Below are 14,330 nucleotides of genomic sequence, written 5' to 3' on the forward strand. Positions count from 1 at the left end.
GCATTGCTACACTCACATTGTCATGCAACATCGCAGGCCAAGACTACAACACTTGGCATTCCCAGGCAGTCTCCGACCCCAGCGTTAACCAGGCTCGGCCAGGCTCAGCTCTTTAAATTGTGTGGGTATTGGGCGCATTCATTTGTTTTGATCGTAGGCAACTTTATAGACGTGTAAAAAAGTGTTCGAAATTGATGCGTCTTGGCTATTGGCACGGTGTGTGGCTGGGCAGTGTGCCAAGCTGAGCACCTCCTCACCCTGCCGACTCGTGCCGTGGGCACCAGGCACTTCTTTTCAAACGAATACGAACTCGGGGTGGGCAGGAACGCAAGCCGAGAGGTGACAGACTGAACCCAAGACTTGTGGCGGTGTCATGCACTCGACGTTACATTACTGCGCCTTGAGAGTCATCACATTTCTCATGCTCGTGTATGCGTCTCCGCGTGTGACTGACATTATAATCGAGATGGCCTTGAAGTGTATTCAAGTAATAAATACCAACAACATATTTGCATGATTATCACGATGACACGTGCACAATTCAACGATAATGGCAGTGATGAACTGTGCAAATAAACACTGTCGGTGTGAGAAACATTCTCGAGCGCTCGCAGCGTTTGGAGAGCCAGGCAGACACTGAAGTGCAGAGATGTCACATCGCGATCACCGAAGGCGCGACTCACCTTGCCACCACCTCCAGCAGCAGCTGGCCCCACGTGGCCCCACTCGCGCGTCAGGCTGTGGACATTCTCGTGCCCCTCCCCGGCGGCGCCCGGCCTGGCCGAGGGTGCCGGGGCTACGCCGGACGTGCCGCCACCGGCTTGGGCTTTGTCGGGACCTCCCACGGCAGGGCTCGAGGGACGCGAGTGGGCGCCTGAGAATGCTTGCTGCAGCTACAGCCAGCAAACAGCCACCACCACGACAACAGCAGCAGCAGCGGCGACGAGGGCGGTGAGCGGCGTGAAATGGAGACAGACACGCCCATCGCTTCAACCTTTCGCCGTACTCGCATCTTGCGCCACGGCCACACGCGCGTGTCGTCTGCCGAACTTCCACCGCGGCAGGTTCTAAAGCGCATCTCGGTGGTGGTGGTGGACAGAGTGGGTCTCATCAACAGTAACATCGATGGCCAGCCCAACCAGCGCCCATCAATAAGGCTTCGAGCTGCAGCCTGGATATGCGCGCATGCCGGACACGGTCATCGCGTGGCTAACGGGGCCACGTGGGGCACTGAGCAGGGGTCAGGGCCCATCGACGCCGCTTGTCGCTTTCTAAACGAGATCTTGGAAAAAACCAGAAACGCATCTTAAGAACAAACTGGTTCTAGTCTCGCAAATCAAGACGCAGAGTAAAGGTCGGAACGGAAACTAGTCTCCGGCGATACGCATTACTCACGCGCGCGGTCTACCGTTTTAAACACAAGACACCTCGAGAACAAACGTGTTCTTAATGACTCGCGTTTTCTAATTCGACATCGCGACGACACGCTTGCAGTTCGCCCTGACTCCGTACGGTGGCGCACACTCTCTCTCTGCCTGGAGTGGTGCCGCCGTCTTCGCGGAGTGACAGATTCATTTCCCACACGCGCAGGGAAATCCGCCCTGGCGTGCAGCCTTCACTCGCAGCACATCGTGAGCATCGCCCATCGCCGCGAAGGGATGTGGACGTTGCTCAGACGGACGTCGCCGTGTGGTTCCGTGGCCCAGGCCTCAACGCGGCCGTGTCGGTGGCTCTACACGAACCATGCATCGTTCCCACCGGGGTGCTCTGCTATGATGTTGTGCGACTGCCATGAAATTGTACGAACACATTTTTCGAAAAAAATGTTGCAGGGTTTTACTTTGCTCAATTCACATTAATCCAATAAAAAAAAGCATCTGGACAGGCGAGGGCCATGAGCTGCTGCTTGGATGCCGCTGCAGTGGGAGAGGGTTCCAGATGGTCGGTGCGGCTACAGAGAAAGGCCGCTCAGCCACGACAATGGCTGTGACGATGATGTCGTTGATGGTGATAATCAGTGCAGGTGCACCGAACGCAAATACCCGGAACAAACTGCACAGGTGTGGGTGATAACAATTACAAGTTGTTTTTTTTAATTACCTGTTTCCTAAGCGTCGCTTTGTCAAATGTGTCTGAAAGACAAAGAAAAATAATTCGCAATTTAATGAAGAAATCTCTCGCCCAGCACGAGCGGCTCAGCACCAAATTCACCGCGACGCGCGCACGGGGGGCGTGGGGGTGGGGGGTGTGGAGGACGGGGGGCGGGGGCGTGGGGGGGCGAGGGAGGGGGGGTTTCGCGGGGCTCTGGGCACACCGCTACACGTGCCCACGACAGCCTCTCTCGTTGTGCCGTGGAGCGCTGCGGCTTCGCCTCTTTGCCATGCTGAAAGTACAAAGCTGCCGTGCGACCCACAGCAGCTCATGTCTCTTCTTCGGGCTCTCAGAGAGAAAGCCACCTGCCCGTCGTTGCCTAACAGGGGCGAGGCGTACACGCTGCTGCTGCTGCCTTTGTAAGGCCGATTTAGAATTTGTATGAACTTCAAAGGGCGTCATTTTCTAAATATCCCGAAAGGAGAGGCCACTCATGAAACATTCACTCAAGCCAGCCCCGCGCACGCGCCGACCATCAGGAACTGAAATGCCATCGCAAGCTGAAGTCCCTTCGCCTCGTCATATTCTAGCTGCTGATAGGAGTGTAATGATCGATTTTAAACGATGAAGCTACGCAAAGGTCGAGTTGCGTGTCCAAGCCATTGGCGTCCTCTGGTAGCTCATGTGACAATAAACAGCCTGCTATCGCGACAGCCACAAACAGCCCGTTATCGCTACAGCCTGCTATCACTACAGCCCGCTATCGTTGATTCCTGTCCACAGCCGACATCAGCGGGGAGTGACACTCGCACCGGTCCCGGGACCACGGTTAAGGAACCCACACAACTGCCATAGTGTGGGTTCATCCAGCAGAGGATTTACAGAGGCCTGTAAAATAATATATTTGTTTAATTATTATTGTTATTGCATTTCACGGTAGCTCACTCAAGCCTCTGCGTTTTACTCATGCCACGTTTTTAATTACTAAAGCTTCAGGAGTCCATTCTCTGTTAATTAAAAAATGTGTAATTTTTTTATCTATAATTTTACCCCATGTCACATTTTGATAAGCACGTTTTTTTCTCTTACTTCATTCTGACGACATTTGTATTGCACTATGAACGCGACCTGATGTGTATATCCCAGAATCCTCTTATAACAAAGAGCTAAGTCTTCTTCAAACGTTATCATAATCATCATCGTTATCATAATCATCATCGGTTACTTTCTATCCACAGCCGGATTAAGGCCTCCCACTGCCATCACCATCCACCACAATCCATCTCACTCCTGCCCGTGAACGAAATTCACCGCCCCAGCTCTGCACTGTTCTTCCTCTCCAGCACATTCCCTCCTTCGGCTGCCATTCCTTTACCAGTCTTGTCCATCGCTCATCACTCCTGCTAGCCATGCTATGTCCTACCCAAGCTCACATATGTGAAACTAAACTTAACATAAACGTATCACTCACATTTACTGATTGACAGAGATCAGGCCACGTGGCCTGAAGGATCAGCCTTTTGACAACATCACAATGCCTCCGCAATAATGGCCCAGATGCAGGTTTGCAATGGTCCGCTGCCACCCCCGTGGCCTCTGCGCCCCACCTCTGACCTGCGAGGGCACCGCCACCTTCCCAGGCGGACTGCTGCTGCTGCTGCTGCTGGTGTTGGGCCGCTCCCACCGACGTCTGCCGGCCACCAGCTGGGCGCAGCCCCGAGGCCCCGGGGCCGTGCGTGGTCGCCCAGCCCGGGCCCAGGAGCTGGCCCAGCAGGCGGGCGCCGGGCCGCAGGTCCTGGGGCCCCAGGTGGTCCCACGACCTCCCCCACGACTCGGGCCGAGCGGCCGGTTGGTGCGGCCGGAGCTGCGCGCGGGAGGCACCGGCGAGAGGAGTGGCAGCAGCAGCAGCAGGAGGAGGAGGCAGCCTGGACGGCTCCTTGTCGGGAAGTCGTCGGATGTAGCCTTGCTGAAGTGCACAACAGCGACACATCCGTAATTCAGAGTCTGCATTGAGTTAGGGGGTTTTTTTCTTCGCCAATCGTAGTTTGATTGTGCGATCGTCATGAGATTAATAAATGTCCATTTATAACTGTGGCAGCGTTACAGCGGTGGCAGCGGTGCAGCACGTGGCCTGTAGGGGCGAGGGTTGGTGGATCCCGAGGGTCGGGGCGTGCGATCCACCGACGCGTGCGTTGATTCGGAGCCAGACCCTGGCTTGCCAGGAGGAGGAACAGAAAAATGTGGACTAAGCCAAATTAAGTCAAAATCAAATTTAATGGGACGGTTTTTTTGCGTGCAATCATTGATGACGTGGCTCGAGTGGATCACCTCACTACCCATCATGGGCAGCGCAAGCCCAGAATTAAGGACTATATTTATTTTAATTCTATCACCAACTATGTTCCCCTATGTAGTGCTATTTAAGTCACGGCATGAAGAAAAAAATGTCCTTCCTGATCTCCTACAACGAGCCGAGCCTCGTAACATTTCAAGTAAGATTCCCAAAAGACGACAACACAGACCTCCTCCTCCTCCTGGAGTCACTTTAGTGAGACTCTATTACCCGACAGCAGTCAGCGGCGTAGCAGCCTGCCAGCCAGCCAGTCACGCAATGTTCAAATCACAGCCCCCTCGAGATCGTCCAGGGAAAAGTGAGTGAAAGAGAAAACGTGCGCGGTGTTGTGCCGCTGTTGTGCAGTCTCATCAGCGACTTGGATTCGTATTACTCCTACGACTGTTCCAATGCGTGTTTACTCAGGAACGCCTCGCAGAGCCACCGTGGCTCTCTTGCAGGAGGGTGTCTTGCCACGCTTCCACAGTAGGGGCGCGATGCTTGCGATGTAGATTCCAGTCAAGTCATTGGCGGGTAATTTAAAAAAAATTGGACCCAAATGCCGACACGGGATCTTTAACCTCCGCTGTATTAGCAGTCGTCGTAGTATCACGGCTACTACGCGCCGCGGTATTAATCGGGGCTGCCTCTGGACTAACTACGAACCTCTGCAACAAGCGGTCCGAAGCGCTGCCACTCGGCCGCGTCACCATCAAGTGAAGAGGTCATCAACTCCACACACTCGAACATCTGGTTCATTAACGAGTGGCTGAAAACCAGATTCTAAACCCACAGTCTCAACCCACAATCTGAGCGCTGTGCCACAGCGGTGACGAGCTCGCTGAGCCACGCAGCCAACTTTACAGGGAGGCCGCCGTAAATCTTAACACCATCGTTATTTGTGTAACGGGATGCTTTACGTGAGAAAGAACATCTTCATAAGCAAATGAATCCGATGATTTGTTTGAAAATAGTTTTTAGTTTTCTTGTAACACAAGGTGCAGAGCAAGGCGAGTGCACACACGGGGGTGTCATTCGTAGCGTCCCCGCCATAGGTGAGAGATTCCGCTTCATTATCATAGCGGGTTTAAAATAAATAATTAATCCAAGCCGCGCATATCAATTTATGCAAACAAACACGCGGTGAAAAAAAAACCTGATTAACATTTCAAGTGATAGGGCCTCGAGGAAGCGGTTTAATGTGACAGCTGCTGGCGATGGGAGGGGTACGCGCGCGGCACCGCCGCGTGGAAGGTGCGGGGAGGGCGATCGGCATTCAAGAGAGGGGGGGGGGCAAGGAGCGACGTGGGGGGTGGGGCACGCGAGTCAGGATTCATCTGGCGCGCACACGCACGCGCACACGCACACACTGGTGCAGGCCGGACTGTTATATCCATTTTCTTTTTTAAAGATCGACTCAAGACAAATCGCAATTCCATGAAGTTTCCAGTCGTTCCAAATGCGTGCCCCTACAATGTAAATCTGACAAACGTGTTTTCGATTCACGGATTCGCGATTGTATCACGCGACTTGTCATGAGACGCTTACTCTGTAAAGAGAACTTCGAACGGTTGGGAGTCGCATTTGAACTGGAAATAAATTGAGATAAAAAAGAATCAAGGATAACGAACAGGCGACTGAGGAAGCACGGGGCGAACAGCGGCATGGCAGTGCCGCTCGGATTGCTTGACAATTGCCTGGGGCGCAATTCCGTGGTGGTCAAATTGTGAATACCGAAGAGTTGATTTTTAAAACCGCGGTTGACAATTTCTTGCGACTGCGGTTAGCCACTGGATACCAAATTAGTTTTTTGCTCCTCGAATAAGTGCCGTTCATTCGAGTAAAATATCGTAGTTTAAAATTGGTTTATTTTATACAAAAAAAACATAACATGTATGTCTCTCAAAACTATTTTAAAAATGTTTAATAAATGTAGTCATTGAGAACGAAGGACAAACGGAGAACGATGAGATTACAAATGCCCCACTGATGACTCAACGGGTGAGAAAGAAAATCGCGAGATCGACGTCTCCGTATCTCAGGGAGGTACAGCGCCGTGGGTGGGCAGCCTTGGTGGAGAGTCACAGATCTCCGCTTTCTCTCGTCAAAGCTCCGAGTGAGGTCCTCCTGCTCAGCGGAGCAGCGAGCCACCTGTCATCTCAACGCCCCGTTTACAGCCCTGAGCCAGTGGTGACAAATTCCACATTCCTGTGGCAAGGGCGAGTCTGCCCAAAGGACAACCGCTGTATAATGTATCCCTTTTGTTATTGGGATATCGATCGATGGATTACTCACTGAAAATGATTGCATAGAGTATTTTACAAGAGAGGGGTGGCTGAGAGAGGGCTGGGAGCACTGACCCACGAGGGGTAGAGGTCCCAGCGGTCCGGGGCCGGGAGCAGCTCCCGTCCACCGCTGTCGGACGGCGTCCACACGGAGCCGTAGGGCGCTCGGGTGCCGGAGCCGGGCCGGCGTCCTCCGTGGGTGGTGCCCGACGGGAAGCCACCTGCCCACCAGCGAGAGGGAAATTTCTCATGATCGTGGTCACCGTCGTCGTCGTCGTCGCCGGCGCTAAACAATGACACCGCCGCGCCTTCCATGCAGTGCACCTCGAGGCGCCCTGTCGGCAGGGGACCCCCCCCCCCCCGCCCGCGGTGGGCGGCAGCTGTTGCTGCAAGGCACGGGGTGAATGCAGCAGCGGCCTGCCAGTGACAGAGGGCGAATGTTGCGATGTGGATTCCCAATTCCGTCACTTGCGAGTCGTGTTGGCAACTTTGGAGCGCTACGCAGCTTTTCGTGGTTGTGCTGCACAGCTACCCCGGTGCGCTCTCGGGTCGTACCGCGAGTTGTACAGAAACGATGTCCGACATTTCGTCCCGTGTGCTGGGCAGCTTCTCCAGGAACCGAGCTGTGTGTCCCACATTCTCCCTCGCAACGTCCAGACATCGGGGTGGCACAAGACGTGGTGCAACCCAAGAGACATTTCTCCCAGAATGCACTGTCACTAATGCCCTTTCTTTATCCAGATAATCCTTCATAGGTCTCGACGCTTTTTCAGAAGGATTATGCTGCTTTGGGATGTTTGGCCAATTCTGTTATGGAGTAGCTTCGTGCCGGAGGGAATCGGAGTGCCCTGCGGGGATATCCCATCACGTAAAAGCTGGGCGCAGATAAAGTGAAATATCCATGACTGCGCTGCCATCCCCTGGCCACCTGGCAACAGGCGGGGCCTTCAGCCGCTGCTCTTCCCAGGCAGCCTCCCATCCGAGTATCGAACCAGGCTCAACCCCGCTGAGCTCCGGAGATCTGATGACGCCGGGCGCATTCAAAGCGACACGTGACGTCCGGATCGTCAGACATCGTTGACGTCTCTCTTCCTAAGCGCTACTAATCACTAAGGCGACGTTGAGATTGGTCCGCTTCGTCAAGATGCGACCCTCTCCTCCGATGCGTGTTCGAGTTGTACCGCGCGATGTTTGGCACGATGTACAACGTTTCGCCCCACTAAATAGCAAGCAGGCTCGCATCTGCTTACCTTTCCAAGTTATGTGCTGATTTATCAATGGGATCCATACGACCTTGGTTCGGTTAATGACAGGGAAACAGGTTGAATATAAAAACAAGACAGATTAAATTAACCCGACGGGCAGAAGATGCATCTTTATCATAGAGACCAAGGAAGGCGCACGAATTGAATCAACCCTCAGAAATATATTATCCGTTTGAGGGGTAACTTGAGCGAATAGGAGTGGCACAGCTGACCAGCTCTGATGTTAAGTCACGATGATTTCACGGTGTCTCAGAACTTGCCGCGCAATCGACTTCTGCACCGCTGGGAACTTTCTAATACTTTTGTCGTTCAAGTTTTAATTTCACAAGAAAAAAAAACACATTTTTCCTCAGCCATCAAATGGACTCAAGTGTGTCGCTACAAAGCCAAGGTTGCGGAGAGAGTCAACAGGGGCTGCTATTTATTTATTGTTTACTAAATCTGTGGCCATGCCAGTGTTGGGCCACTCCGTTGTAACATTATAAGCGGTGAAACATTGTTTACTTATTCATCACAGATTTGAATAATCGAGTGTTCAGTGCGCGATCTCGCCGCTCTTTGAGAGCCCTTTGCCTCGTCATCGAGACGCAGCCGCCTCCCACGTGGTGTCGCGCCCCGCGCCTGATTGCGCGCAAACATGGCCTCAAGCTCGCCTACGATACGATTTATGAATTCCCCTTTTCCTTTTTCATAATGCCGCAGTCATCTCTCCGCACGCTGTCTCCCCCCACCCCTCCCGGGGGGGGGGGGGGTGGGGGGCGTGGAAGCCGTGGCCGTTGATCACCGGGGGTCAAAATGTCGGAGCGCGCACGCGAAGCGCTTTCCAAGCGCGGCGGCGCGGAATGAGAAGTCGCTCTCTCAGCATCGCGCACGCCGCTACCGCCACCGTCGTCACCGTCACCACCACCGCCGTCACCACCGTCACCACCACCGCCACCGTTACCACCACCACCGTCGTCACCACCACCGCCGTCACCACCACCACCACCGTCACCACCACCACCGTCACCACCGTCACCACCACCGTCACCACCACCGCCGTCACCACCACCACCGTCACCACCGTCACCACCACCGCCACCGTTACCACCACCACCGTCGTCACCACCACCGCCGTCACCACCACCACCACCGTCACCACCGTCACCACCACCGTCACCACCGTCAACACCATCGTCGTCACCACCGCCACCACCGTCACCACCACCACCGCCACCACCGTCACCACCACCATCACCACCACAGCCGCCACCACCATCACCACCACCGTCGCCACCGTCGCCGCCACCTCTTATCGAGGGCAATCCGTAGTGCCGGGCATGTCCTCCCTGTCGGGAGAGACGGCCAGGCCGCGTTTTGCGACGTTGCTGCCGGCCCAGGTGGGGGAAATTCGTTGAGGCTGCCCCCACTGCAAGTTTGTAAAGTCTCATTGAGATGACAGGGGAATTACAAACTAGAAATTAGGGATGCAGTGGAGATGGCAGCAGAGATGCGACCTAGAGACAAGCGATGTAGTAGAGACGGCAAGGGAGATGCAGACGAGTAATGTCAAGTGGCTTTCATTTTGTTAGCGTGAAATGTTTAAGAGGATTTGAACCTGAGATGATATTTTACGTACACACATTTTTTTCTATGAAGCCGGCGCCCCTCGATCTTTTTGGGGCACTCTACATTTGCTTGGCTTGCTTGGACTTAGTGCCACCAGTGCATGTTAGGGCACATCGACTCGCCAATTAAAACTAATTCATAAGACTTCGCCCGATGTATGAGCGAAAAAACTCTTCCACAATTCGCAAACGATATGCTGCAAGGAGGATGGGACCCCATGGGAGAGGCAGTAAAAGTAATTCCTCCTCAAATCATGGCCCTGAATCGTGAGAATGTGTGAAATGACGGCAGGGGGTATCCATCGTTACGCTTCCACCTCCCAGGGTGATGCCCGAGTTGGTCTCTGGATTGCAGCTACAGTGTCGAGGTTGTTGACCTACCACGAGTCCCACCAGGTCATTGTGGGGAACAAACATTGATTTCATCAGCATCACATTGTCGACGTGAAATATTAAAATCTATAGTTAAGTATTCATCACTCGTGATTAAATGTGTTCGGAAGTTTCCATCCATCCATGAAAATGATTCCACCTTCACCGCGCCTGAACAAATTGGCAGAGTCGGGAGGGAGATCACGGCACAGAACCAAGCCCCGCCCTTGTGTTTGTGTCCTTTCTGCCGTCTCGTTCGTCCGGCCTGTCACGCGCGCGCCTGTCTCGCTTCTTCTCTCGCAATCCTTCACTCGCACATTTTAAAAAACATTTTAGTTTTATTACGGAGGAGTGGAGGCGGGAGGGGGAGGACGCGCTGCTGCCCGGGTGTCTGGGGGCCCGACGCTCCCTCCCGGTGATGGAGCTGCAGGAACGCGCCGCTTCGTTTGTTCTACGTCGGCGGCCGTGGCCTTCACCTGGAGCGCTCGCGTTCTGCGCCATTAACCTCGAGACGCCGGCCCCCTCGCACACCGCGACGCGCACGTGGGTGTCTGCGCGCGCGTGTGTGGGGTTTGTGGGTGTCTGCGCGCGTGTGTGGGGGGTGTGTGGGTGTCTGCGCGCGCGTGTGGGGGTGTGTGGGTGTCTGCGCGCGTGTGTGGGGGTGTGTGGGTGTCTGCGCGCGTGTGTGGGTGTCTGCGCGCGTGTGTGGGGGTGTGTGGGTGTCTGCGCGCGTGTGTGGGGGTGTGTGGGTGTCTGCGCACGTGTGTGGGGGTGTGTGGGTGTCTGCGCGCGTGTGTGGGGGTGTGTGGGTGTCTGCGCGCGCGTGTGTGGGGGTGTGTGCGCGCGTGTGGATGCGCGTGTGTGCCTGTGTGCCGTCTCGGTGTGTTTTGTTACATGCTTAAATATATAGTTTCACTCTCACTCTCTCCCCTTGCTCTGCTCGGTGGGTGCGTGGGAAACGTGGAGGGAGCGCGGTGGGAGGGTGGCGAATGTGGTGGGAGTGTGACAGGAGCGTGGTGGGAGTGTGGGGGGGCCTGGTGAGTCCATATTGAGAGTGTGGGGAGTGTGTTGGCAGGAGTGTGGTGGACAAATGGGGAGCGAGGGTGAACGACTGCCCAGTAAACATGCAATGTTGAGCCAACGTTGGTGCAACGATCCATGTTGACTGGGTGGCTGGTGTGCAGTGAGGAGTGTGCTGTTGGTGCGTAGAGACTGGGAAGCCTCGTGAGTGCATGGTGGAGAGGATACAGTCGAGTGCAGGTTGGGTTCGCAGTGCGTCTGAATGTGACCGCGTTTGTCGACGCAGGAGCCAGCGAGCGGTGCTGGGAGCAGTGCAGCTGCAGTGCGAGAGTGGCGACAGCGTGAGCACGAGACTTGTGGGAGCGCGGTCCCAGTCAAGCAACGTGGGACATTGTGCCAACTTTGCTCCAACAATACCAACCACATGCCAACATTGGCCCAGCGTCGGCGGCATGTTTACTGGGTTGACTCCAGCAGTGCGTGTGGTGGATCTATTATGGTTTCGTGATGCGAGTGTGGTGGATGTGTGTACGTGTGTGTGGGGGGGAGCGGTAATGCAGCAGTTAGCGCGCTGCGCTACGAACCCGGCGACCCGAGTTCGATTCCCACTCACGGCCAACAGCAGGGACGATTATCTAAACCGGTCCTAGGCATCCCCTAGGTCGACTCAGCCTCAAATTTAGTTTTTGGTGCGATGTGTAAACATCGCCACTCGGGAATCAAAGGTGGCCGGGCGTGGTGTTAGCCACCCACCCTCTCGTGTGCCGTGCCGGCCTTCATAGGTGCTCGCTCACAGCACTTGCCTCAATAGTATGTTAAGGCTACACGGGGGAGCGTTGTCTTGTGTGTGCGTGGGGAGCGCGCCCTGCCGCGCCGTTCACCTGGAGACGCCAGCTGCCGCAGGATCGCGCTCAGTCGGTGCTGGGCGGCCGCCGAGATGGAGGCGGCCTTCACGCAGCTGCCCAGGATCCCATCTGCAGAGGCAACACGGCGAGCGCTCAAAACGGCCTGACATTACCGCCACCGCGGGGGCGCCCCGGTGGCGAAAAAATAAAATAAAGTTTTACAAAGATTGGGGGTGGGGGGGGATGAAGCCACTTCCGAACGCGCGCGGAAGAAGCGCCCCCAACCTCGCACGCGAAGAGCGACGAATGGCTCCTCTTGGGCGAACGCGACCAGATTTCAAGTGGCCCATCCCCACTAGATTTCTTAAAAGAACCAACACTGCGCCCTGTCAATTTAACCCACCGATGATGAATAATTCATAACAAATGCTTAAGACGGACGGTGAATGACAGCTCTTTAAAAAAGCACATTAACAGTTGGCATCAAACGATTAAATGTAAACTAAGTCATTACGATTTTGGGTTTTTTCTTCTTCTTCGTCTTAAAATCTTAACGCAAGCTATTTTGCTTTCAAATTTGGACTAATTACCGTTGATGCCGTTTTAATGTGCCGGGCGCTTTGACGAGCTGTCCCAAGCCCCCCCGCTCCTCCCACTGTCCTGTCGGTCGCGCCGCCCGCCCCCAGCAGATGCAGCGCAAGAAGCGAGCGTGGCACGGTGCCGGGAACCCGGCCCCAAACCCTCCCCCCCCCCCCCCCCGCTTCATCCACCATCTTCCATCTGTCCTCGCGCACGCTTAGCGCCGTGGAGATCGCACAATATGCTGCGCGCTGGCACTACTCGACGGGCAACGGTGTATGTACGTGTGGGTGGTATCATAGGCCCAGGTCTATGATACCATCAGTAGGCCTGGGCTCTGGGTTGTTCTTCGTGCTTTCGGAGTCTCTGACCCGCTGCTCACGATCATTAAAGACCTTCATGACGGTGAGCGGGCCCGGGAAAAACTACGTGGCCGGGAGTCGGAGCCATTCCCTGTTCACTTTGGGGTGCGACAGGGATGTCCTCTGGCTCCCACATTATTTAACATCTATTTCGACCACGTAGTTCGTGAAGCCTTCAATAGCTGTACGGGCAGAATTTCCATCTGGTACAGAACAATGGGAGGCTGATCGATGCCCGGGTGGGGTCAAGGGATGGCTCCCTATTTCTCAACCATGTTATGTATGCCGATGATCTGGTAATTGCTGCTCACTCAGAGGAGTTGGAGGCGCTGCTGCTGAACCTGGAGCGTGCCACTAAGAGGTGGGGACTTACCATCAGCCTCACCAAAACTAAGCACCTGCCTGGGTATTTTGTACCATCGGACACTCCACCCCCACAACACCAAATTGGTGATAGGGCAGTTGTGGAGAGAGTGGAGAGTTTCCCATACCTGGGCAGTGTGCTCATGACCGGCTCCGATTTGGCAGCAGAGGTCTCACTCCGAATCAGTCGAGCGGCATTATCTTTTCATCGGTTGCGTAACGCTGTGTGGAAGCTACTGCACAAAGCTTTAGGTCTTCTCGGCCACAGTCATTCTCTCCCTTCTCTACGATTGTGAAATGTGGACCCCCTTAATGGAACATCTTCGCCGGTTAGAAACATTTAGGCTGGCCTGCCTCCGGTCCATCCTGGGTTTAACCAGGCTGGATTGTGTGAGGAGCTCACAAATCCTTGAAAGATCTGGACAAAACCCCATCGGTGAGATTCACCAGCAGGCAAGGCTGCCCAGCCACCACATGCCTAAACAGTTTTTGTTCGGCCGGATCGAGGGGGCTAAACGAGCGCGGCACGGGCTAGAGAAGAGATGGAGTAATGTGGTACAGGAGGATGTGGAGCTGAGTGGACTTGCCGATGACTGGTACCAGCGGTGTCAAGATCGGCCGCTGTGGTGGAGGCTCGTGAGGACGCTACTGAGTAGTTGGAGGCAGTCGCCCTCAACAACAACGGAGGGGGGGGGGGAGCGATGCTCACAACAACGAGCGGAGCGCCGGGTGGCTAAAGCACAGCAAGTTGGCACAGTAGGGGACACAGGTGGTGCATCAGCCAGTCATCTCAGTCAGTCGACCCGTGGCACCTGGGTCTGCCCCGTGACCTCCTGCCAGCGGGCGTTCGACACTTCACGTGGCCTCAACGTGCACATAGCCTGGCACAAGCGCCGTGGTGACGTCACCGCCACTTCGTGGCGAATGGTTGTTGTTGTGTGTGTACGTGTGGGTGTGATGGTGTACGTGTGTTTGTGTGTACGCGTGGGTGTGTGTACGTGTGTGTACGTGTGTGTGTAGTGTATCGGTTAGCGCCCTGCGCTACAAACCCGGCGACCCGAGTTCGATTCCCGCTCACGGCCAACCCCGGTGACTGGGCGTGGTGCTGGTCACCCAATCCCTCGTGTACCGTTCTGGCCTCCATAGATGCTCACTCACAGCACTTGCCCCAACAGTCTGGTAAGGCTATACGGGGGATCTTTGTCTTTG

General features: G+C 55.0%; 1 protein-coding gene across 1 annotated transcript in view; it reads right to left on the reverse strand.

Annotated features, from left to right (window-relative positions):
* Nucleotides 1-14,330, reverse strand: part of LOC144938929 (receptor-type tyrosine-protein phosphatase N2-like) — a 203,494-nt gene that overhangs the window by 148,363 nt on the left and 40,801 nt on the right. Inside the window, exons 3-7 of the mRNA XM_078866659.1 lie at nt 11,854-11,946; nt 6,784-6,929; nt 3,706-4,057; nt 2,101-2,132; nt 684-893 (exon numbers count right to left, since the gene is read on the reverse strand). Of these exons, the coding sequence (XP_078722785.1) occupies nt 684-893; nt 2,101-2,132; nt 3,706-4,057; nt 6,784-6,929; nt 11,854-11,946 (833 nt within the window). The remainder of the gene's footprint in view (nt 1-683; nt 894-2,100; nt 2,133-3,705; nt 4,058-6,783; nt 6,930-11,853; nt 11,947-14,330) is intronic.

This window comes from Lampetra fluviatilis, chromosome 2, assembly GCF_964198595.1.
Source record: "Lampetra fluviatilis chromosome 2, kcLamFluv1.1, whole genome shotgun sequence".
NCBI lineage: Eukaryota > Metazoa > Chordata > Hyperoartia > Petromyzontiformes > Petromyzontidae > Lampetra > Lampetra fluviatilis.